Raw genomic sequence first — 26,780 nt, 5'->3', positions numbered from 1 at the left:
CAAAAATATGTTCCTCAATTCTTACGGGCGGCTGTACATTTCAATGTTTAGACGAACTTATACAAAAGAAATCGGTGCATTTTGAAGATTTTTTTTTGCTTAGAATAATGTTTGAAGTCGATTAAAAATAACTTATCAAAACTTCAATTCCCCATTGCCTACAGTCCATACGTAAATAACCATTTCATGTGTGCGCTGTGATTAACCTTATTTTCTCCACTGAAATGGCCGTGAGAACATGGCTTTTTGTTCGAGTTTGATCGAAAAGCATTACTAGTGAGAAAAGTTCAGCACTTTCTCTCCTTTTTACTGGAAAGAAAGAATTTCTCTCTCACTTCACTCTAACCGTAAACTTCGCTGTTGTTGGAGAGTTTACTATTTTATCCCATTGGTGAACAAATAAGTATTGTGTATAACACGAAACGATACTCCAATAACAATCACTAACAGACTTATAACTAGCTATTACATGAAACTTCTCCATACAAAGAGCATTACATGGAGAGTCAACTTAAAGTTTTAAAGTTTCGCATCAACTTACAATTATGATAAGTGGAAATCGTAATCTCGTCAATAATTAATCGCTGATTCTGAAACCTGAACCTCTTGTTTAGTCTTCTAAAGCAGCTTTATAATATCTTACTGAGCTTAACAATAACGTTGACAGTAATCGACGTGTAAAATATAATTTGCCTGACGGTGAATGGCAGTATTTCCGAAAAACATCAAAGTCTAGTCGCAGATTTTCACTGGCGAGCTTTTATACCCCACTACAACTATATTAACATCAAAACTACAATCAAAGTTCAAAAACCACGGTTCGCAATTATAACATACTCTCAATATTAAAAATAAATATTTCTATATAACCGACCATAAACCTAGTGATTAACATAATTTAAATGTTTTTTTTATTGTTGGCTATAATTGACTGATTTCAGTGATATCAAATCGCGTTCAGCTGTTGAAATGAGTGCCTTTTGGAGATTTCTTTTTACGTTTTTCGAAGTAATGTGATATATAATTCAGCGCATGCGATTTGATAGCCAAGACCACGCGAACTGAAAGGACTGTTGTTGGATTTGTTTATTAAATTTAATACAAACAGTTTCCTCATAAACATCCGACCGTTGAGGACGTGTGAAGATCCAGTGTCCTGGTGTGTATATGCAAATTTTGCGGTGTTTGAAAAAAATAAATAAAAGTTTTACGGTTCCGTATACTGTATGTGTTGTTTCTGTGAAAATTTTTATTTTTTTTATTTTTGAATAATCCACTATTGTTACCGAAATGTTTGCGTTGTATAATTGCTGTGGAACCCATAGGATGTGGCTGTTAGCTATTTTCTATATCTGCACATTGCAATTGGGTTTCTCGATATCATCAGAACCAGGTACAATGATGTCTTTGGCTAATATAAATTCAAATGCACTTTCGGTAGAGGTAGATAAATCAATCAAATATGTACTCGATAAGTTCACTCACGTAATTCTATGATTGAAGAATTTGCAAATTAGTTTGAAATGAATTATGTTAAGAGAAGGGTGTCATATCCCTTAATGCACTGTCTACTTTATATGCAATAACTTTTCGGTAGTTATACAAATGAAAATCGCAATAAGCAATTACTGGTAGAGACGAATACAATTCGAATAGATCTACCAGGAATCGAAAATATTCTGGTTGCAACGTTTGATGAACTTATGATTCAATTAACAATTCACAGTTCACTTAATATTACGTCCCTCGTTAGCATTTGCGGTTTGGAGGCTATTCCGTAGAATCGCTTTGTCCATGTTTGCCAAACAGAAATGAATACAATATTAGATTTGATTTGTTGACGGCATTATATATCGAATCTAATTGATGTTATATCTTGAGAGACTATAGAAGAGTAGCTCCTGCACGACCCAGTTACTGATTTGTTATACAAATGCATTATAGCCACATTGATCAAAGTGCATTGCAAGTTATATTACAAAATACAGATAGTTGTAGAAAGTTATCGCATTTTTTGTTTTTTATTATTTTTACTAGTGGAGTGCTCTCGGCTTCGCTCGCGAATAATATATTTTTGAAAGAATTTGAATATTTTCCTTTCAAAAATATTTTTACGCTTTCACTCAAAAGAAAATTTCCCTGTTTAAACAGCTCATCCAAGATCCAAACGAACAAACAAACAATATTCGCGCGTCAAATAACGCATGAAAATGAAAAATGATTGTCCTCGGCAGTCGATATGCCAAGTTTCAAGTCTCTGGAACTTTTCGTGTGAGAAAATGTAGAGAGACAAACAATAGATATTAACGGCGGCTCAAGGACGGAGAAGTCCAAAAGTCAAGTTTCCGCGTGATCCGAGGCGAAGCCGAGGTTAATACCCACCCCACACGAAAACGTGTCTTTTTATTTTTCGTCCAGTCCAGGTTACTTACAATATATTCAATGCTAAGGACACCGAGAAAAATGGTTCATTGATGAAATGAACGGTTTTCGGTGCAGAAGCATGTAAAAAAAACATTAAACTTTATATTATAGGAAAGAGAATATCTAGTATTGGTTGGGCATCAGAATAATCTAATTTATAGAATTCCACGTTTGTACGAAGTCAGAGTGGAACACCTGGCTAAAGCACGGTTGCCTCGATATGATTTTATGAACACTAAAGATAACCGACTTCAACCTGTTTCAGCCGTTTTCATTCATCGAATATACCAAATTGCATAAATGCTTGTACTTACACACCTACGTATATGAATGGTATTACATCACATAGCCATTAACCCTACCAACTGAAAGGGAATAGCTGAAACAATTTGAAATCCGTTCTCTTTAATTCCATAAATAAAAATTTTACAATTTCCTCAAATAGCTATCCCTTCGAGACCGAAATTTTATGTCAGCATTTTCCGAAAAAGCTAAACTTCCCTTTGAAACGAAAAAAAAAATCATGAAAATCGGTAAATATTTATATTTAATCGTCTTACACGCCTCCACTCCATTTATATGACCATGTAACCGTGGTAACCATTCATATGTCATGCACTTTGGACGCTAGCCGATATATTGAAAACCTTTCAATGACGGCCGTGTCGTTTATTATCGACAGCTAAAGAAAAAAGCGATGAACTCTGGTTAATTTGCTCATAGACAACGAGCATATCAGCAGAGTCTATTATTTCTTTTGATTTGACAACTTTCAAGAGATTGATGCGAAATCTTTTACTTCATACCATTTAACATACATTAGTTAAAGCTTACCCGTCGTTTTTTGTCGCCGTCATCGGTAACATACGGATTCGATTATATACAATAACAAGGAACTGATGCTAAAACTGGTAAAATGAAAACGTTCGAATCAGTCTCTTGAAAGCACTTACACCAAAAACGTAACCGACTCGACAATTATACTCGTAATAGGTATGCTTGCCACTGTTTCCAATTTTTTCTTTATCGCCACCATTCACTTTCCACCTACTTTTTTCTACTAACTTTCTAATACCTTCAAAAATACCATTTTTCCGGTTGGCTGATTCCGCTTGATCGTTTTTGCTCACCACTTCAGACTGAGCCAGTCACTACCAGACAGATTTTTTTTTATTAGCCAAGAATTATCAGATAAGACTTGGTGACAGTCCAGCAAATCACAGAGATTTAAATTCCAAAAGTTTTAGTGTGAAATCACTAGCCTTGACACGTCGTACGAGACTAAAAATTACTATCTAATTATCGATTCCTTCACTCTTCATATGACAAGAAAGGAGGGACTGTAATTCAATGTTTGTTGCGTTGTGTTGTTATGTTTGCAATTGAAAATTCTTAATAAGTGCGTCCTATAGTTAGTCGATACAAAAATATAAGAATTAGATTAGATTGTCAACACCGATAAGGTTTTTTATTGAATAGAGAGACTCCACCTTCGACTGGACTCAGAATATTGTGGTCGCTGCTTCGAACACACTTATGATTCTATGCACGACTTACAAAAGTAAATTCAGACAGGAGTGGTTGATTTGAAGAGGAACCTCGATAAAGGCAAGTGTGCATTTTGTTCAACAAGCTCCTTTCGACAAGTGTGGAGTTCAGTATACGAGGCGAAGCAAGTTGCTCTGTTGCTCAACAACAAGCGAGTGAGATTGCGAGTATCACAAAAAAAAAATTCCTAATCAATGAATGACGTAGCAGCATTCATAGTATTCTGGTTTATTGCTGTTCCGTGAGTAAGTTGAATGTTACAAAGGAATTCACGTAAAATGGACCGAAAATATTGTTGATCTAATGGTTCATTTCCGCAAGGGCAAACTACCGTGTTTTGGTCAACTTTCGCATGGGGCGTGCAATAAAACGTATTTCAGTAGTTAGATCGGCATCGGCAAGCACTATCTTGTTCTCACTTAAAATTCATTGTGATCATTCTGTAAAATCAACTGCTCCTATCTAGGTCCTTACATACTATCGATAGAAAAATTTTAACTGAACCTCGAGTAGATCCATTCTTCTTGTAAATAATAATGCCACATTCAAAGAATTAATTGTTTTAATACCCAAAATTGTGTAAAATTCGATAATACAAAGCACAGTGTAAGTACAAAAAGCTCATAGTTAAATGCTCAGAGTTAAATGACCTTTAGTTTTACCAATGGTTGATTTCATTTCGATTTCGGACGTTTACTTGCGGCTTGGTTAATCCGATAAAGAATTATAACTAAAGCAGACGATGCAGCACAGATACCCCAAAACGGTAACGTACTCTCGCAATACTGCATTGGAATCTTAACATTCATTCCAAGCAAGCCAGCTATTGCTTGCAACGGTAAAAACAGGAGCGCCACTTCTGACAGTCGTTTCATCATTCGACCCATTTCGTTTGCCTCTTTTGACTGACGAATATTTGCTAAGGTAAGACAGGTATCCTGTGACCGTTCCAAGATGTGATTGAAGTTGTCTGTAGGAAAAGGATTGAGAAATTTTGATTTTTAGAATTAATCATTCCCCATCAATCAATCCGTTCGAAAAGAATTTTTGTACCTAAAACTTCTCCAACTTCTTCCATGTCTTTTCTCGCGCCTGCTAGTAGAGTCAAAACCTTTGCACTGACTCGCGCGTTCCCTTTTTCTTCCAGTTCCTTGAGTACTCGAATTTTGGGTTTTATGAATCGATTGATTTTGTAGATTTCAAATTCGTTTTCGAAATTCTTTGTTAGTGCCTGTGATAGATCGGTCTCGTTTCCATTTAGGCCAGTTAACAGACGGGGTTGACCGTTTACGGGATCGGTGTTGGCTACTTTTAAATTCAAAATTTTGGGTTCCAATTGTTGCACGCCAAATTTGGCGTCCTGGGTTAGCTCAATGATAATCGAAAACAATACCCAATCTACGGAATGATTTCGTAAACATAAGATATTAACTTTGCATTGTTAACGTCTTACCAGGAGTTAAGTTCGAATTTCCGTAATTGCATAGCAGATTAAGAAAGCCCAACATATCCTTGAAACCTGGCCAAGGCGCGCCATAATGTAGAATGATTGCAATTTCTGAATCCGGAAACAATAGGATGTTCAAATCTTCCTTTTTTCCTCGTGGTAACGCATCCGTTTGATTCTAAATGCATTGAAATTGATGTGAAAACTACCTGACTTAGTTTGTCAGGAAGTACAAAATTACCTCCGGTGCTTCCAGATACACTTTCAACGAAATGAATGTATAATTTTTGAACACTTCGACTTTCTCCTCCGTATTTTGTTCTCTGATGTCCCTTAGTGTGAGATCATGGATATGAAAACGCGACTTGAGTAGACCCAAATCCTCTTCCGTAGGATTAACGATGCCCAAACAGAATTGCTTGGAATTGAAAATCAAATCCGAATAATCAGTTGTCTCAGTTGGTCTAGATGTGGAGTACTTCCATTGTAGTGTATGCAGTGCATGTGCCTGAATCAGACCTGTTGCCGCCGAGAAGTAGGTGTAGTTTTGATTGTACATATCTCGAAATTTGGAAAAGTCCAATACCGTGGCAGATTCGTCCGCCACTGCATCTGTGAATAAAAGCTAAATAGTCTCAAACACATGACAAACGTTTGTCCATGCAGCTAACCTATTGTTGGTGTCGGACTCAATTTTGTGTCGTCTGTAAAACGGAAGACGTCCCCGTCACCACGACCTTTCGACTTTGTCAGCTTCTCATAAATGGTGATTACTTCCGTTAGCCTGGTGTTTTCCATGGACGTAGTTTCTCGTCTACCTTTTCCATTGCGAGAGGTAACGCACGAGGTTGCCGTAAAAGTTCTAGTGCACAAGATACTCGTACATTTTCTAGTGTCTACTAACTTATGTAAGAGTTTAAATCAGAAAAGTTGTATGATGGATTTCATCATAATCTTTACCAAATGTGTAGAGCAGGGTCGAGTGATGTTTCTGCTGGTGTTGCTCATCTGATGAACATGTTTAGAAGTGAAGCTTCGAAAGTAAGTTAAGTTAAAAATTTTGTGAGTTGAAGGCACAATACGGCTTGAAAGGCACACAGCCATAATATTAGTTACAAATATAGTTTTTGGTTTCAAAGAATTTTCTTTTTAATCAAAAACACTTAAATGATTCCGAATCCCTTCGACTCGCCTTAGTCCAATTTCCAATTTAATAAACGGTTGTTGGAGTCATTTTTGTTACGAACAGAGATTATGTTTTCACAATAACTTACAAATTGGTGTTTTTATGCCATACATGTCGAAAACAAAATATTTTGTGCCGGGAGATTAATAATATTATGACATCATTATGACAGTGACATTTGTTCGAAGGTTTTTCAAACCTAGATGGAGCTGCTAAGATGAAATAAAAGAAACGACTATGAGCTTAGACTTTCGTAGATACCTTATATGGTTTGGTTTCATTATATTACATAGGAAAGGACCTTCTTCGTACAAACGAAGGAACAACCAAACAATCTGTGGGGTTCCTCTCAAAAAAATCTGTTTTTTCGCTCCATAACCCTAAAGAATCATTCCTTGATTTCTGTGCGGAACACTATGTCCAAATTCTTATAAAATACAAATAGAAAATAGAGTCAACGTTTAGGCTTTTAGAGTCACACTGGGCTTTGTCATAAATAAATGCATACAAAAAAAAACTCAGAATAAAACAAATACAAAACTTAGGATAAATTAGTTAGGCAAAAAGATTGATCGCTTTTAGGACAAATCAACAAACAAACCGTTAAATTAAAACATAAAAAAAACTCTTACTCGCTAAACTGATAAGAAAGTTCATGTTTAAACTAATGGATGGAGTCATTTTCAGACCTCCCACTTCTCCTTATTTTCCTTATTTTTGATGAACCCTCCTTAATCCTCCTTATTTTCCTACTTTTTCGACAAAACAGAAAATTACCTCATTATCGACACAAGCTTATGCACATTTATTGGCTGGAACTAGAACGTTAGTGAATACAACCGTTTTAAATAAACAAATTTCATTCGCTTCGCTCACATATTACTTTATATCCAGTCACTTGTACCAAACAGGTACCAATTATTGATTACGAACAGTAGAACACTTTCAATGTCGTTGTATGAGCTAGACCTAGAGAGAATCATTGTGATATGAATAGTTCTATCAAGGTGAAAGAATTATTAAATGCAAGGAGTTCAACCGCTGGACTTCAATGTGTAACTCTATTATTCAAATATTTGATCTTGTATCTGAAAAAACATTTAGAATGCAACCCCATACAACAGTGTTCTAGTTATACATAGTAGCATGATTGATTCTTCTAAGTGGGAAGTGATCTTTCAGATCCGAGGGGGAAATCACTCTTTTGATTTACACGAGATTTGCACACGATTTACGTGATTTACACGAATTACAAATCACTGGATTTCTCTACATTTATCAAGGATTTTTCATAATTATCATGTCGATTATGTTCAGACCAACAAGGAGAAAATAAAACACGTTCAAATTAAGAGAAACTACCAGGTAATTGTAGTGTAAATCACGTAAATCATGTAAATCGCGTGTAAATCAAAGAGTGATTTCCCCCTCGGTTAGATCTAACACTATATGTAAGACTGTATTACCCGAGAAAATCGCATATCAATCTCATATTTTACAAAGATTCGCAGATTAAATCAGATTCTGTTTTTTTTCACGTTTCGATTTGGCAACGGGCTGTGGATACATACATGAAGCTCGGACGAAGACAACTACGAATAATGTGAACACAAATCATTCGATTTTTTCACAATTGAGCCTTAAATATTTTGTGCACTTTTTAGCATAAGTAGCTGTTTAGTATTTCTGAACCTACTTTTTCACGTCAATCAAAACCTTCTTAATTCACATCCTTCTTTTTCAAAAATTCCTCATTATTCCTTACATTCCTACATAAACTTTAAGAAAACTATTGTCAAACCCACTCTAATGATGGTTTTGGAAACGGGCATAAAAATTTTACGACTCAAGCTGAATATGAGTAAATTTTCTAAAAATGTCGTCTAATGAAACAGATTATAAGTCACTTGTCGCCAAGCTAGAACGTTTGACAAACGAATTAGATTGTTGTTTTAGTCCTTCTTCTTTACGACTCCACAAAAAAATTTACCTTTAGCATATTAATGCATAACCGTATCGTTTGTCATTCGTAAAGTCTTTATTTGTAAAAGTTTTGTTTCCTAAATTTTTAAATAGTTTTGGCGTTCATTTCTTTGAATCTCCTGATTTTATGACTATGAAAAACTCCTGAATCCTCCTGATTTAAAAAAAAAATCCTCCTTATTCCTGAATTAAGGAGCTCATTTTTGGCGTGGGAGGTCTGTATTTTTTTTGTTGATCTAGTCTTCCACATTCTTTCCATTAATTCATCCGTAAGTGGCGTCAATAACGGTTTTTATTCACGAAAAAAAAACTCCCCATGGGGCCTGGTTGAACAAAGTCTAATCAAAAGTATAATGTAAAGTAATTTGTTTTCTTAATTACTATTGGTACAGCCTGGGACAGTCAAAAAAGTGCATTTTTATTCTATACGTGTTTCATCGATTTCAGCTATTTTGCCATTGTAATTTGTATTGTTAAAACAGCTGAAATCGATAAACACGAAAATCATAAAAATACACTTTTTTTGTCTGTCCTTGGCTGTAATGATCTCCTGATCATTTTAGGCCTAAAGAAAGAAATAAGTCGGCTGGCGGTTTTTGATATACGGTGTTATAGCTACCAAAAAATCCTTGTTCTGGCGCCTTACATTCATATCTGGACATGCTACACAACCGCCACTCCATAAATTCAATTTATCTCAAAAACCGCCCGCCGACTTTTTTCTTTCTTTAGGCCTAAAATGATCAGGAGATCATTACCAATAATAATTAAGAAAAAAATTACTTTTAATTAGACTTTGTTCAACAATCTATTATCTCCTCACTGCACTCGATTGTAGAAAATAAGGTAATTCACGTCGCACGGATGAAAATTATGACCCGAAATTCATTGAAAACTTATGCCACATACACCACTAACACAAAACGTCAACTTTGCTTTGATTTTGACGTTATGAGTCCCTTTACTTTTGAGATTAAGAGTCCCTTGACTACCATTCGTGTGAATGGTATTAAAAAGAATTTTATTTTGACACACCAAATAATCTATTATCATGCTAGGTGCTTTGACCTAGATAACAGGAGAAATGTAAACTGTATCGCCTCTCTTAATTGAACTGTATACTTTAACTCTGAATCGAGATTTGTAAATAATTCATCCGATTAATTTTAATGTCACCGCTTGACACCTGTCCAAACATTTTCCAAAGTTACTATTTTAGATAGGAAAACGTATCGCGAAATAATGATTAAATCTGTTACTCTTTCGGTTAAATTATAGTGAAATGTTATAGATATAATTAATGCTAATGAAACTGTAGAACGGAAAGGTTTATTTACTCATATCCAACGAACTAATCAAATAACTTTAATTTATTTATTCCCTTGACTGTAAGTCATGGGTCTTACAACAGAAAATACATCGTACGTAATACGATCACTATGATTAATAATGAATGGAAATGTGGAGTAATGATCAACCAATTTAAAAAAACAGTTTGATGAAGAATGGAATTTCTGAGGTTAGGTTCCAAGATAGATTATGTTGGTCCTAACGATCTAGCTGCTGTTGCGTAACGAATTTTTGTAGATGTTTCAATAGTACTTTTCTTGTTATATAATTTTATGCGAAAGAGAATAAACAAAACAAAAATTACCGAGTGTGGAGTTTTAATAACTCTCTTGTGAGCATAAAACCAGACTTGTATGTATATCAGGAAATATAGTTATGAAGCTAAAATTAAGTATCGATGTATATCGTTTCAGAACGTTCGAAGATTTTCAGTAAAACTAAACAGAATGAAATTATTGATGAGAGATCAAGACCGTTCGAGTAGTCGTTTCTCTAATTATGTTTTTGTTACCATTAAAATTACATTTTATTGAAATTAATCAATAAATCATTACAGATCTTAGAGTAATTATAACTAGAGAGGAAATTTCGAACAAAATTACGTAAAATATGTGGTCCCAACATCAAATACGAAATGTTTGGTAGTATGTGTTTGCCCTCTTAATTAAGAGGGCAAATTTCGGCGCATAAAATTTGAATTAAGTTACCAATCATTTTTTTTACTTTTTTCTTGTGAAAATTTTGATACAAAAATAAGTGATATAGCTGGACTGTCATTTTCTGTGATTAAGAACAATGGCGTTTAATTTAAATTACGATCCCCCAATATCTCAAATTCGCTTGGAAATTTGGTATACAAGACAAGTTAACAGATTCTGTCGGAATTTTTTTGTATTATTTTTTAACAAAAGTCATTTTTGCACTGTCCCTCGAATAAACAATTGACTGATAGTTGAATTAATTTATTTATTCTGAAGATCCGACCTATTGCTAGTAAAGACAAAACATTGAGACAAAACGAAACCACATCCAACACGTGGATCTGTGATTATTTCTATTGATGTCACTTTCCATGAAGTGATTTTCACATACTCTGGTGTATTTGTTCACATAACATTGCTGATTGTTTGATTGAAGAATTATTTATTTCCATTTCTTGCAATCGGTTTGATCAGACGGAAAACTATGTCAAAAAAGCTGGGGAGACAACATGCAAGAATGTGGTTATGTGCACATCAATTACTAAGAAAAACAATGTTTTCTACTTCGCATTACTGCGGGACATACACCCTTTAATAGAACAGGAATGGACCATCGCAATTTTATTTATTTTTTGTAAGTTTCACTGATGAAATTTAAAAGTAAATAACATTCAACGCATAAGACTGTTTCGATGAACAACGTCAATAAATATTTTGACAGAAATCTCAAATGTGAGTGTATTGGTAGAAGCTCTACGTAAATCATTACGTAAATGTATCTCATACACATTGATGTCGGGACCGCTTTTCGTAGTGCGAATTTCCTCTCTAGGTATAATTACTCTAAGTTACAGATACAAAAACTATTGAGTAGTTCAGACAGTCAAGGGATCTGACCCACCCAACAGGTGGGACCTTGTAAAATTTCGTTACAAATTTATGGTTTGACCCTTTGAATGGCATCCAAGCTATCAATAAATAACGTTCTTTTCGCTTCACCCCCGATTAAAAACTAAACAGATTAGACTCCTAATTGAATGAATAAAAACGTCTTCTGTTATATCTCAACCAGTATGTCCCACAAATGGCTGATTATGTGGTAATGGTTTTCGGATGCCAATTAAACTCCGTCCCCGAAAAACATATTGTACGGAGAAAACAGTCTACGAAGAAGTTACACCGCACACAGAGCAGAACATCATCATATTATCATGCTCCGGCATATCCATTCATTCTGTCAACCGAAGGGCGCGCGCTATAAAACCTATTAAGAGGAATATTTATTTCCAGTTGGTTTTGTTGAAATTTAACGGGAAAAAAAGCGTAAAAAGTGTGCACATTTTTAAGGAGAAAAAATGATAACACGAAGTCGAAATACGCACGCAGATGTGCTGAAGAAATTATATTATTATTAAATTAGGGATATAAGACTATCTAGCTAAACGGATGAGAATATTCATAAATTTGTCGAATTTATTTGGCTCGTCGTAAATCATCAAATACATTTCTCGTTGGAAAAATAAAATAATAAGAAAAATGAAAAAGAAAGAAAATGTTTTCAGTTCTGCAAAATATCCCACCACTAAATGATCGCCGTTAACGTCAATTAAATTTTAAGATTTCCATTGTGTTTGATGATTTTATTTATAACAAACCCATTCCCATACTCCGACCATTCATCTATCATTCGCAGAATGAAATGAAGGACCCCACATAAAATATGTCAATGATATCTCAATTTCGTGCATTGTGTGTACGGTTCGGTGATTACCGTAGGAAAACATAAAGCCCATTTTCACATTGTTATTGAATCGAACAGAAAGAGCTAAAATCCTGTCATTAAATTCATAAAATTATATTTTTGAAATGAGAATGGCGCGTGAGGAAAAGAAAAACCATTATCCACCTTTAAAGTGTGATTTATTGGCGCGTTTTCCTTCCCGTATTTACGGAAAATTTGAATAACAACGGTCTTGTTGTTGCCGTTGTTGTTGTTTTTCCATTCCACCATTCCCATCATATTTATATATGCGGCATTTAAACACATCTTTTTAGCCCACAGTCAACGTTACTGTGGCTTTTTTTTCGTATATTCTTGTTCGACATGATATATACCTAACTATGCACTGCTTCGGCATACATGGGAAGCGTATATACGGCGTATTAGTATACATAGTAAGAATAGAATTATTGAAATATTTTTAGCAATAATTTGTATTTTCTTTCATTATTGAAAACGGTAAAAAAAAATTTATATTTTTGATGAAAAACACGCAATGTCTGGGTTGCATTGATTTATGGTGAACAAGAGAAAGATACTGTGTGTATATAAACTCTGACATGTGCTTTCAATATTATTCATTTGATGAACGTTTATTAAGGAAGATATTTAAATGAAATTTGACTAAATGGTTTGGGGTGAATTTACGAGCAATTAAACTGACAAGATAACTTTATATGTTTCCATTCCATCGTAAAGTTCCTAGTACAGATAAACGCTGGAACGAAATTGCTGGGCTCAATGTATAGCATCTAACCGACGGTCACAGAATTAATAGTATCTGCTGGTATCTGTTATTGATAATGACGAAAAAAGATCTAGATAACTGTCTTACATAGAAACAGAAAAATGTAAATAACTGAAGTAAAAGATTTTTATTCAATATTTCAGTACTTAGATCAAACAGATCCGACCACTATCCTAATGAAACGCTTGCCGTCTGTGAAAGGTTAAATTGAAACACCTGAGATTATTAATAAAATATTTTGACAGAATCTTGCAATATATTACCGTAAAGCTAAGTATGAAGCAATAAGAGCAAAGAACTGAAGTAATAATCCAAGCAAAGCACTTTTCATGTTTGAAGCACTACTTTCGACGCCCACAGTATGTAATATATATTATGCACCTGTTGCCAAGATTGGTATTTTGACGTGTAGGACATTATTTCCCTAGCCGAAGGCGTGGGTCATAATACCTACACGTCAAAATAACAGTCTGGCAATAGGTGCATATCATATTTTATCTGGGGGAGAACAGATATATCGAGATAAACAAAAACTCCCTAGAGGGATAAGCTCGAGATTATCGTTGTAGACAGATAAAATCCATTTTTTATCTAGTGCTGAAATATCGTGACTTGGTCGCTCATTTCCGGCCCACTATAAACAAAACGTTGTTCCTAACTTATGCTAAAAGACGTTTTTAGCAAATTCGATTCCAGAACCCGCCTCCGGCTCGTGCTGGAAACTTAAAAAGCCCTTTAGCATGCGTTAGGAAAAATACTATTACACAACTCAGTATAAAAATGAAGTTTTTGCATGTTTATTGACCTCGGCTACGCCTCGGATCAACAAAATTCACACCAAAACTCTATTTCTTTCCCTAGTTTTCATTGAAAATGCACTTACCGTCCACAAACATGTAAAATGTGTTACGTCACTACTTGTAAATGCTTGTTTAGGCACGTGTGATTACTCCACTCGCCTTCGGCTCGTTCCGCAAGCCTCACACTTACCTAAACAAATATTTACAAACAGTGACGTAACATACTACATAAGTTGAAAAGTAGAGCTTTTGTGTGAATTTTGTCTGAGGCGAAGCCGAGGCCAATAAATACACGGAAACGAAACTTTTATCGGATTGTACATGTTTTTGAAAAATGAACCAATTTTCTTGTTTTCCTTGGTGTGTTTTCGACCCTAGGGAAAACAAAAGCATGTAAAATACCATTAAAAAGCTGTAATAAATATTTCATATTCGCATATCGAAGCATAGTCTATTGAACCAATTGCAATTGGTTTCTTTCTCACAAATTCATAGAAACTTCGAAACATTTTCAATCTATCGAATACTGGGACTATCCTTGGTAGGACAATGGTACCGTTTACTTGTTACATGTAATGGCATTTCTAGTATAGTAGGCAAATTTCCAGCTGTAGGCAATTGGTGTTAAGGAATCTCGCGCCGCGTCATTCACAATAATTCACAAAATGTGTCAAAATGTTAATTATTGTGAATGAAGCGGCGCGAGATTCCTAGCAACCAGGCAATTGTAGTAAGGTATTAGCATCATGAGATCAAACTAAAAAACCCCTCTGAGCTCCCCACTAATCTGTATGGAGGCATATAATTAGTTGGAGACACATAGAGATGGTTGTTATGAAGAAGAAAAAACAGTCAACGAAAACCTTCGAAAGTTCTACAGTTCTACACTCGATAACAGACGATAAACAACTTTAAAAAGGTTTCGATGCTATATTTAAAGTATTGTATGTTTAGGATACCATTTCCCAATACTATTTTTGCGTTAAAATTTCTGAAATTATTTTTTTTTATCGAGCCCACCACCCTCGGTTAAAAGAAGAAATAATCAACTTCTAAATGTCACGGTATAACATTTTAAAATTTTAACTGAACATGTGAACATTCACATTAGTTTTTTGCTGGAATTTTGTACGTAGCAAATTAATTCATACAAATTTTATAGGGAGAATTATTCATGGATAATTGAAATGTTAGGTATATCATTACATATATATAATATATATGTAACACCTAATGTCTAATGTATATGGTGTCGTCTATACATGGACGTTCGCATGGTTGCAATATAATTTTAAAATTCACCTAAAATTCGAGCAAAAAATAATCTATAATTCAAAGGTAAAATGAAGTAGACTCACTATAAATACATGAAAAAACAATAAAATTTAAATGTTTCTTTCATCTTTGATAATGTAATTCGAATCTTTATTAAAAGTTTCCAAAACATTTGTTCGAGTTATCGAATTCATGAGACAACCTTTTTCCATGACATTTCTTTCCTATATAGTATACATAACATGTATATAATAGCACTGTTTACGTCAAGAAAAATCAAAATTGTATGTCGTTAAACTCCATATAAATATAGTCTTTTGGGACGTTTTAGCTTGTTATGTTTTATGTTTATGACGACAAATAGGTGAGGCAATAGGGACGAAAATACGAGGCATATCTCCGTAAAATGCACCGAGGGGAGTTTAATGATTTTTCTATAGACATTTTTAGTCAAATTTTTAAAGAATTCTTTCTTGGCGGGTTATAAGAATTGTTTCCAGTTTCGGTTGCTTACGTATTTTTCACCATTCATTTTTCGTTCATTTAAAAAACGGCATAATCGGCATAATAATTAAATCTGTACATTACCCATCCGTCCATTGCATATGTATGTTATCATTGTAAACTTTTGACTTCCGGCCAGTTCCCAAGTATATGGTCAGGTCCGGACTAGCTACCGAAAGGCGCATCGGGCGTTTCGAACAAAGGGGCTGTGTTCGATAAATGAGCTAAATTATATGAGTTACACCTATATATACAGTGACACTATCGTATAAGTAAAACACTTAGTTGTTAAATAATGTAATGAATTAAGAACGCGAGCGAAGCGAGCGAGAAAAATTATTCATTTTTCGCTTCAGTTGATGAAACATTTTTATTTGCCGTGATAAAGCATATTTTCTGGAACTGTTCATACATATGGGTGTCTACGGAAAGGCGAAAGATCAGTGATGAATATAAAATAAAAAATTAATCACAGCTTTTTTGCTACGTAACTGTTAATTGTTCTACCGAACAAGGGATTTTCTCATACATTTTCTTGATTAGTTATTACGACCACGACCGCTCTGTAGGATCCCTACCGAGCCAAACTTTATATTGTTTTGAAGTAAGAATCGCAGGCTATGACATTATGCTATAAGTTTTTTAAAAGATCGCTGGTAATATCCTACAGACCATCAGGCAAATGTTCAATTTTTGAGAATAAAAAATTCTAGAAGGCAAATTGCAATCAAAAATAAGTTATTGTAAAATGTGTAACTTTTTGGGACCTACAAATGACCATAAACACACCCCGTCCGGATTTACTTTTCGGAAGTTATATTAAAAACATAGCTAACACCGACCCGTACGAAACACCTATTCGTATCAAAAGCCTTTACTGTGAAACTCTTCATTTCTTTTACTTCATTCTCTACTGAAAAGCTATTCGCCCTTTAAAATCACTTACATTATCTTTCTTTGCCTTGTTAGCATATACAAACAAATTGCCGGAGGCAATATAGACAGCCCCGTACGAAGTCAACTTTCATAAATTCCTATTTAAACAGCTATATATTGCTATATTTACCTATATTTTCCTATAAATAAACATTTCACAGATGAATATGCTATTATATAGATCTATATGCCTGTATATAGCTCACTATATGTGAATATAGATATATATAGATGTCCATATATGGAATGCCTGAAACACCCCACACACATAACAAATTATTTCAATGTTAACAGAAACACTCTAAGTACCATTTTCCCAATATATATCACTTTTATTAAAATCCAATATGGCCACCGGCAGCCATTTTGTTAGGAGACCGGAGATTTTACCGACGCTTTACATTCGTTGCTACCTTTCAAACAAACAAAAAATCATGAAATTCGGTCAAAATTTACTCGAGATATTGACAAAATACTCCACGTTCACTGTACGGCCGAGTAGCCAGATAAGAGCTCACTCCAAGAGACCTAGCTCACGCTCCGGAGAACATAATTTCAAAAACTTTTTTTTCCCTGATTGGTACGGTCAATACCTAATAAAGCTAAAACAGACGAAATATGTTGAAATGTGGCCGACCTACAAGCAAAAACTGCTTGCCGCCCTGTGCCTGTTTCACACCAAGGGGTCTAACTCACGAGTCGGTCATCCGATTTCCATAAACTTTTTTTTGTCGATCGGTATTGTAAATACCGTTTATTTGATGTATCAGTTACAAGTGTAACGTTTGAATGTCCGGAGCTCGGGAGGGGTCGATCCAAAATCACTCATCTTCGAACTTAGCCTGTCTTTTGACATTACCAAACGGGAAAAAAAAGAATTTCCAAAATCGGGTGCGTTTTACTCAAGTTATCGTGCAGACGGACAGACGGACAGTAGGTTTCCACAATAGGTTTCCCCTTACTCAGGGAGTCCAATTCGACGTGTTACGGACGTATGCGTAAACGCATAAGACCCCAGTACTTCGTACGGGTCTAAACACGTTTTCCGAGCTGCACGCGCAGACGTGTTTTTAGAGGTCTCCAGGGCGAACACGAACGGCACGAAAGAAAAAAGTTGTTCTACAAATTACACAGGAAAGTCCAATGAGCCATAGCTGTGTATATTTCTCAAACCGTACTTAACACCCTTGAATTATAATATAATTATTATATTTTCATATGAACTTTCGCGAATTCACTTATAAAACAGAAAGTCTATTCATGCACTAAGTGCACTGCACTTACATTCTTTGGACTTTCGAGTACGGCGACTTCCCCCTACTTTTTTCGTTCAAATATGTAGCAAAAACGGTGCGATTCGAAGGCTCTGGCTAAACAATAAAGGCTAAATTGACGGTGAAACAGCTTCCCGAAACTGTAGAATATCTCAAAATTTTTCGGATGAATGAAATTTCGAAAAAATCGACAAAGTAGAAAAAGATTCGGTGTGAGGACTTTAGTTCTTACACAAAAATCCTCAGTGGACTATCTTGGACCAATTTCTGAAAAACAATCTGAAATAATCATTTTCACTTATGGTAACTGAAACATTTGGTGTGTAATCAAGTTATTATGCTACAATGCGAGAGTAGCGAGTTCTTTTTCAAGTCGCGTTCAATTCAATCGCGCTTCTACTGAAAGAAAATTGTAGGAACAAAAAGAGAGAATGACATAGATTTTCTAATATAGTAACTTAAATGGAATCACAGTCTAGATATAATCTGAACTATGAATAAAAGGTAACAAAAGTAGGAAGCGTCGCAGGCAAATTTTTTAAGATAGATTTTACGTTTCTGTTAAGGTTTTAAAGGTTTTTCTTTGTTTAAGAAAGGCGATGAAATCCCAGGGGCGCTGGAAGTGAAAGGCGCATCGGGCGGTTGAGAAACAACCTTTTTCAAATTTTGTGCACTTTATATGATTTTTGTGAAATTTATTATCAGATGCAACTGCAACATGCCTTCTTCTAAATAAGCCGAAGTCACTTTTCCAGGGACATATTGCAAATTAAAAATGTCGTAAATTTAATCTCTGGTGATTGAGAGTTAGTGCCTCTGCTAATTACAATAAAAATATCGCTCCATGCGGTCTTGTACACCGGTTCTCCAAAACGGGAGATCCGGAAACTGATTTTTTTTAAATTTGTTTATATAGAACTGGAAGAAATGCAATCTGAAACATATCGTTGTGGACAAAGAAAATCCACGTTATAAAGAGTAGTTGTTTGCGTACATGAAAGTGCCTTGTTTGCATTTAAAGTTAACGGTAGTCATCCGGAAACTGAATATAGTATACCTGAAGGCTTGCAACAAGAATATAAAGGAAAAATCAGAGATGATCTCGTGACCTTGTTTCAATATTATTTTCAAACCAATCGTGAATTAGTGTTCCATACATAATTCAAGTTCTTCAACCGTACAATTATCTTTCTGAACATATAGAATAAGAAAGAAACTGAAACCTCCGCCCCATATTTTTTCTAAAAATAGAAATGCATCAAGCTGAATACAATTCTACTTTCCTTAATGTATTTTCATGTCTCAAATAAAAAAAAAAGATTTTACCTCGTCAGAAGAGAGCGATTCGTGCTTTCATATTTTATAATAATTCTAATAAGTAAAATAATGTAGCGATAGATTTTTCAAACCAAATGCTATGACTGGTGGGACTGGTGCCAGTGGTATTTTTATGTTCCTTAATTTTAAATAATAAAGCAAAAAAAAAACTTTCCCAGTCAAAGCAGTAATATTGCGCCAGAACTTTTTCTGTTTTACAACCTGTAATAGCATTTTTATAGATTTTTTTCGCTAATAGTATACGAAAAAAAAGGAAAAATTCTAAGAAACATAAAATCAGATAAAAACAATCAAAACAATACTTACATGTGCTGTCGATGGTGCGATGGTTTTGTATTTCAGTCGCATTTTTATGGCCAAAATCAAACATGCAACCAGAATATTATCCGAATAAAAATTATATATTATTTATGAATCGTTTTCTCTGAATACAATTTTTTCCATTTAAATATTTGTTGTTTCGCGCATAATAATGTATGTGGTTTGGTCACCCTTGTTTTCCCTTCACTGAAATGAATGTAATGCATTGTAGATATCTATAATCCATCCACGAACGCTGAAGCAGTTAAAAAATAATCGCAAACTAATTCTGTAACCATCATTACACTCCTTCAGGTGATCCGAATTTCAGCTCTCCCATATCAAATGTTACGGTGCCGGTCGGCAGAGAAGCAGTATTGACCTGTATCGTTCACGATCTTGTCGCATTCAAGGTAAACAAAGTTTTTTTTTAATTTTATAATTTGTAGATGCCGCACATATACGTTGTACACTACTATACGGCTAGACCATAAACCGTGTAGACTATTTTATCGTGTTCAACTTCATTAAAAGTTTGTTTAATTAAAAAAGCTTTTGTTGTTAATAATCACATTTTTCCCGTGACAATCCAGCACATATTATAAAACTTTAGATTGAATGAAAAATGAGTTAATGTTTACGCGACATCCTCTTTTTTTCATGAGTTTTTTATTATTAGTATGGAATCATCTTTAATTTTGCTCAATGAAAAAGAATGTCTTTCGTGTCGGAAGTTTTTTTTTTGTTGGTTGGAATCACAAGCGAAAATTCATTATCACGTAAAAAGCTTATTCTAGTTGATAAACTTCTAAAATAATAAATTATTTTCGTATAAAGAGGTGAAAATGGGAAAATGAAGAGAGGCAAAGAGAGAGAGATATATAGATAAACAAAGCACAAAATAGAGACTATTATTTTATTAACTGGTTGCAGTGAGTGGTGGTTTCGCAATTTCTATCACGAACTCAGAATGTCCCATAGATCTTCGTTCTATTTGCATATGCATGCTCTATTATGTCATGTCAAACACGTTTTACTCCGTTCCGTTTATAGACACTCCGTCAGTTATTCGAACGAGTTGGAAACAACTAGACAAAATCATGTCAAACATTTTAATCCTTTCATTTACGCAGATACCGATTATCAATTATCCTGGTATCACATGATGGCGCCTATTTTAAGGAAATTAAATTTCCAAAAATTCTCAAATTTTTCCATCACTTTTCGTCAGTTCATCTAAAAACACAACAGATTGCATCGTAAATGTTGTTTTTACTGTCTTTTTAGTTTTTTTTCATGTCTTTGAGCTTAACTGATTACTTCGGAATGAGATCTGACAGAAAACAAAATTTGGAAATTTTAAGAATTTTTGTGAAATTTTGGAAATGTTTGGAAATTAAATTCCTTAAAATAGGCCCTGCACATTAGCCCTACTCACGTTAAAAAAATGTGGTTCAGATCCTTCGGAGGAATGTCGATCTCGTTTCATTATCGGACACTAAATAATTCTCTAGAACATCATAATTGACAAAAAATTGTTTCTGAGTCGCGCAACGCAATCGAAAATGCATGCGTTTCTATGCGTTACCATGCGTTTCTATGCGTTTCAATGTAAACTTTGAATGCGTTGCGCGACTCAGAAACAATTTTTTGTCAATTATGATGTTCTGGAGAATTGTTTAGTCTCCGATAATGAAACGAAATCGACATTCCTCCGAAGGATCTGAACCACATTTTTTTAACGTGAGTAGGGCTACTGCACATGGTCCCTATCTTTGTCATTTTTCATTTTAACCTACTTTATCTCCTGTATCGACGATTTGGTCTACACCACCAATAATTTAGTGTCATCTATATATCGGCAGTGACGGCAATCGACAATGAATTGGACCAGGCTATGACATTACTTTATAGTAAAATCTATGTTAAAACTATTGAAGTAAAAGATTTTGTTTCAAACTGTAAAGAACACCTCGTTCGAAAGAACAGACAGATTCGATAATGTAGTGCTAGTGGTATGTTTGTCGTCCGTGAAATATTATACAAAATTAAACTTTAACTTGAATGCATTGACCCTGAAAATTTGTGCTTTAAGTTGCTTTTATTACGATACAACAATTAAGTATATTTTGGCATCGCGTTACAAGGACGAAAACCAAATGTTATATCGCAAATGCGCAAAACAGTTTATGGCATATGCTATTATACTAATAACGAATTTTTCATTTCTCATAGAAATATTCTCATGTTTACAGTTTTACTGTAAAAGAAATATGTCGATGCAATAAAATGTAAATTGAATTATTTCATTATCCTCTGTAATTATCAGCAATGAACAAACTGTACACTCATTTCAATTGCACTGAAAGTTAAATCGTTAATTTTGCGTTATTATACCCACCAAAGTCTCAATTACTGTTCATATATTGTATATGGAGCCTATTTTATATCACATTCCGGATTTTCTTTTGATATTTTCCAACAGAAAACAAAATGTGTTCTCTGCTGTGTACAGCTTTAGTGCTAGAGACATAAAACTGTAGATCATTAAAAATAAATTTGTTTCAATTTTAGTTAAGTCTACGTTCCACATCAGCGACGTTAATCTGATAATAAAGGAGTGCAATAATTGTTATGAAAGCGGTCAATGAGTTTTTTTTTCAACGTTTCGTTTTTGGAGTGTTTGTGGCAGAAATCAAATCAAACTTTATTGATATATAGTGCAGGTACAGCACTCTACTAAAGTCTTTTAAAAAAATGTGAAAACTTGAAGAAAAATTTAAAGAAAATTTGTAGTACAGTCCGAGAGTAAGCTTCCTTTCAAGTGTTCGATAGATTTGTGAGACTACATTATTATAACGATAGCTAACCGAACGATTTCCACTTGTTAGGCGCGCCAATTTTAGGTTTTTTCGCTCAATAAAAAATATACGGGCCGAGTCGGGCCGGGCCGGTCTTCACTACAAAATTCTCGGGTCGGGTCGGGCTCGGGCATTAAAAATTAGTCTGGGCCGGGCTGGGTCGGGTTTTGAAAATAGGTCGGCCCGCACATCTCTAGTTCTGTTATGCATTTTTCACATCTCTACATTTAATTAGTTTAGTTACACTATGCATGTCTCTGGTGGCCAAATTCGTTATTTTCGCAATATCAAAAAAAATATTTTGAAATTATTACATTTTGATGATGAGTAAAGTTAGATTAAAGTCCAGAGTCAATCAAAGTAATATCGTCTATGAGGCATGGGCTTCTGATGACTATGTTGGATTGCCATAGATTTTATACTCTTTTTCGGTACTAGTCAGACATCAAGGATAAGAGTAGTGCCAGAAAAACTTACGGAACAGCAGAGTCGGAAAGGGTTTCATGGACCAAGGTAGGTGAGATCTGGAATCGAATTCGCTAAAAAATCCTTTCAGCGTAAGTTAGGAGTGAGGAGTTAGGAGTTAGGATTTTGTTATGAGCAGGGACTATTTTTGAGAATTTTGACAATTCTTCGAGAAATTTGAGAGATATTTCTTTCAATTTCTCAAAATTTTACAATTTTTTTTTCTTATTCTACTGAATAAAGTTTAGGAAAATTAACTTTGTTACGTGCCTAACGATGTAGACATATTAAACGTTTTTGGAACTGATTTAGACAGCTAGTTTTTGATAAATACTTGAAAACTGAATATCGAAGGCTTTTATTACTTCTTCTTACTCTTTTTCGACTGTACGAGTTCTCTGGTTAATTTTATTACTGTCTGCCCATAAAATTACATTGTTAAACCATGTTTTAAGCTTTAAAAAATTTGAGAATTTTTTTGAGAAATTTGAGAACTTTTTGAGTATTTTGAGAAATCCGATTTCTCAAAAATAGTCCCTGGTTACGAGTGATGAAAACTTTAATTTTTCGGTACTAGTTCTAAGCCTACCGAGGCGGAGCCGAGTAGAACGAAAACAGAAATGAGACGAAGCCACAACAACACAATTCAATGTTTCGATTGTAGTTTGTGTATCGAGATTTTCTTCCCTCCGCAAAAACTTCGGAAGCCTTGATGATAGATGTCTTGTACGTTAATCAAGTGTCAAACAGAGAACAATAAGCCAAATCGAAACATGAAGCGACTTGAGAAACTGCATTTTGCCCGTCACATTGATAAGAACGGTAGAGCACTCGACTCACAAGCGAGAGGTCACCGGATCGAATCCCAGTGGGGACAGGAGTCGAATCAAGGGCAAACTGTAATTTTTTATTTCGTAATTCGTTTAAATTCATGCTTCGCAGATCGTATATCCGCTGGAAAGCAATTAGTATTCGGTTTTAATGTGGCAAACGATGTTCGGCAGCCTTTCTTGTGAAAAACTTTGTCTTTAACTCAGGAAAAAATTTTGAAATTGCATTTCCTCTGGTGAATTGTGGGTCTCTCGCTACGCCCTGGCCTCAAACACACCCTAGAAATACCATTTACAACTTTTCTTTTTTCGTTGAACAAATAACTATTCCAAAGCGACGTTAGAAATAAGCGAGTGGGCACTCTCTAAGCAGAAGTAACTTGTACTACAAGTCTTGTAGTGAACTATTGCGGGTATAAGTACCTATAGTCAACCTCCTCTTAAAAAATCAAAAATATATTTTTCAGGTCGCATTTTTGCGTGTCGATACACAAACCATTCTAACGATTCAAAATCATGTAATCACAAAAAACCACCGAATCGGCATCACACATTCCGACAACCGCATCTGGCAATTACGGATACGTGATGTGAAAGAATCAGATCGGGGATTTTACATGTGTCAAATAAATACTGGTAAATCCATCAATTGTGTTCCTTATTGTTGTCCCATTCCACAAGAATAATTCGTATTTAACTGTTAATTAGATCCTATGAAGAGTCAAACCGGATATTTGGATGTTGTAGGTGAGTCTACTAGTATATGAGTTGTCTGAACGTATTGCAGTTGACTTTATATCTACTCAAGTGCTTTGATCGTGATTGAGTATCAATTGATTTTTATCTTTTAGTTCCGCCAGACATTTTAGACTATCAAACCAGTCACGATATGATTGTTCAAGAAGGTGATAATGTGACGCTAACATGTGCGGCAGCAGGATCACCACTACCAACAATAGAGTGGCGTCGAGAGAAAGGAAAGCCATTGCTTTCCGTTGAAAGCAAAGAGAGTAAATGAAGGCCCGATATCAACGTGTCAAGGTGTTCTACTAAGTAATTTTCACTAGTTTTCAGCGTGAAGGGACCCAGACTAATTTTGAAACAAGCCAATCGCCATCACATGGGCGCATACTTGTGTATAGCGTCTAACGGAGTGCCCCCGTCAATAAGCAAACGTGTTATGTTGGTCGTGAACTGTTTGTGATTCTAATTAGTTGGTTTACGTATTTGCATTAACGATTTTTTGTCAACAGTTCTCCCTGCCATTTGGATTCGAGAAGAAGTGGTTTATTCAGCTTATGGACAAAAGGTTCTTTTAGAATGTGTGACAGGTAAACTTAAAGTTTTTACTATATATGACGGGTGTCAGGTATGCAACGATTGAACGATTGCAAATTTTGGATGGGAAAGAATGACGTCATCTGTGTAATTATCAAAAGCTTACGATAAAAATAAGCTGGGAGCTTTACCTAATGAGTTCTTTGATAGTAAAATGTACGTTGAACTAGTGAAGTAAAAGATTTCCTGTCGCAAAAGTATCGATCGTATGAAGTAACAGATTCGATAATGCTGACCGTCGGTGCATCGTTACCCCTATTTAAATAAATAATCTGAAAACTTAATCGGTCCGCAGAATCACATCCAAACTCTGTGAATTATTGGCTGCATAATAAAGAGTATGTTCAAGGCGGAACATACGAATCGTTAACAATGGAGAACGTCTACAAAGTAATAATGAAATTGATTGTACGACCACTGGATAAGTCTGACTTTGGCGAATATAAGTGTGTCGGAAAAAATGCCCTTGGAGAATCAGAAAAGACTGTCGTTTTGTATCGTGAGTACAAATCAATGGGGCTATCGATAAAATTTTTGTAAAACGACTTATTTCCGCTAAACCTTTTTTTTTGTTAACAGACAAATCGAAAATGGTTAGTGATTCAAATTCCAATCAACCCGCTAGTCAAATCGACAATTCAATCAATCGAAGCGGTGATTATACTTCAAAAGTAAAAATTTGCTAGATCTAGGATTTAATGTTGCACCTTTCAGATTGGGATGTCGAAAACTGTACAACCACACCCTCAGTATACAATTTGAATTTTTTGATACCGTTTTTAATTATCACATATTCGTTATAATGTTGTGTCATCTATTATCGACAGCGACGAGAAAAATAACCTCTGGTTGGTGTTCTATTATATATAAATGAAGTAACAGATTTTATAGTAATCTTTCCAAAATATTTCGATTACAAGACGTACAACAGATTCGATATAATATTACTGGTGATATATGCTTGTCGTCTGCGAAAGGTTAACAAAACGAAAAACTAACGGATGGAGTGGAGATGGATGCTCGTGAAAATCAATTTTATACAAAAAAAAAATTAAACGAATAGAGCATAGAGCATTGAGTACGTAAATACAAAATAGGGTATCGGGTAATCTGGCACACGGTGCGAAAAAAATGCACTTTTAAACTACGTAAAAGGTGAACTCGCACACGCAAGTTTATTACTGCAAATGCTTTTTAGCCATGTCATGACTCCTTTTACAAAATTTTGGTATCGAAAATTTGTGTGCGAGTTCACCTTTTACGTAGTTGAAAAGTGCGTTGTTTTAGCACCATGTGCCAAATTACCCCACACCCAAAATAGAGCTGGTATAAATTATATTATTGTAACAAACAGCCTTGCAGCTACTTCCTTATTTTATTTGAACAATATTAGCTGTCGTAGCCTTAGGATTATTATTATGAATAAACAAATAGAAATACGTCAGACCTACAAGTATATTCTGTATATTTACACTGGTGAAATAATTCGGATCCTTCATATTGCTCAGCATCATTTTCTATTAAAAAAAAATGGGGAAGGAGGTGGTAGAGAAGAGTGCTTTCTAACATCGTTCGAATATTATGGTGTGACATGGATTATATTATGAATAGTAGAAATAGTCTTCAAATTAATGAAAAGAATGTGCATGCTTCGCATGCCAAAGCCACTCCTTGTTTCAAGTGCATCTTGCG

At 34.8% G+C, this 26,780-nt stretch overlaps 2 protein-coding genes across 2 annotated transcripts; one reads left to right on the top strand and one right to left on the bottom strand.

The window, feature by feature from the left end:
• Positions 1 to 1,122: 1,122 nt before the first annotated feature.
• LOC119082389 (opioid-binding protein/cell adhesion molecule homolog) lies at positions 1,123 to 26,243 on the top strand. Its single transcript, XM_037191917.1, has 11 exons — positions 1,123 to 1,393; positions 19,910 to 20,007; positions 24,218 to 24,386; positions 24,459 to 24,497; positions 24,602 to 24,760; positions 24,818 to 24,946; positions 25,004 to 25,081; positions 25,384 to 25,587; positions 25,668 to 25,742; positions 25,803 to 25,936; positions 26,009 to 26,243. The coding sequence occupies exons 1-10, from the start codon at positions 1,291 to 1,293 to the stop codon at positions 25,889 to 25,891; spliced, it is 1,143 nt and encodes a 380-aa protein (XP_037047812.1). The 5' UTR covers positions 1,123 to 1,290; the 3' UTR covers positions 25,892 to 25,936; positions 26,009 to 26,243.
• On the bottom strand, positions 4,517 to 6,756 carry LOC119082385. The gene is made up of 6 exons (XM_037191913.1): positions 6,380 to 6,756; positions 6,091 to 6,322; positions 5,661 to 6,031; positions 5,426 to 5,597; positions 5,026 to 5,370; positions 4,517 to 4,942 (listed from the first exon to the last, which is right to left on the bottom strand). Exons 1-6 carry the CDS (start codon positions 6,521 to 6,523, stop codon positions 4,647 to 4,649), a joined length of 1,560 nt encoding a protein of 519 aa, XP_037047808.1. The 5' UTR covers positions 6,524 to 6,756; the 3' UTR covers positions 4,517 to 4,646.
• Positions 26,244 to 26,780: the final 537 nt, after the last annotated feature.

Source organism: Bradysia coprophila, unplaced genomic scaffold (genome assembly GCF_014529535.1).
Source record: "Bradysia coprophila strain Holo2 unplaced genomic scaffold, BU_Bcop_v1 contig_415, whole genome shotgun sequence".
Taxonomy (NCBI): Eukaryota; Metazoa; Arthropoda; class Insecta; order Diptera; family Sciaridae; genus Bradysia; species Bradysia coprophila.
The sequence above is the reverse complement of the archived record's forward strand: the minus strand, read 5'-3'. Positions and strand labels throughout refer to the sequence as shown.

What these genes read in the sequence shown, in the direction of transcription:
- LOC119082389 (XM_037191917.1), top strand. Translation starts at nt 1,291, where the DNA reads ATGTTTGCGTTGTATAATTGCTGTGGAACCCATAGGATGTGGCTGTTA. An exon ending in TTCCGTTGAAAGCAAAGAGA is followed by an intron (nt 24,761 to 24,817) that starts GTAAATGAAGGC and finishes AATTTTCACTAG; the next exon opens with TTTTCAGCGTGAAGGGACCC. An exon ending in AAAGACTGTCGTTTTGTATC is followed by an intron (nt 25,588 to 25,667) that starts GTGAGTACAAAT and finishes TTTTGTTAACAG; the next exon opens with ACAAATCGAAAATGGTTAGT.
- LOC119082385 (XM_037191913.1), bottom strand. Translation starts at nt 6,523, where the DNA reads ATGGCTGTGTGCCTTTCAAGCCGTATTGTGCCTTCAACTCACAAAATT. An exon ending in GAGTCCGACACCAACAATAG is followed by an intron (nt 6,032 to 6,090) that starts GTTAGCTGCATG and finishes TTTTATTCACAG; the next exon opens with ATGCAGTGGCGGACGAATCT. An exon ending in AGAAGTTGGAGAAGTTTTAG is followed by an intron (nt 4,943 to 5,025) that starts GTACAAAAATTC and finishes CTTTTCCTACAG; the next exon opens with ACAACTTCAATCACATCTTG.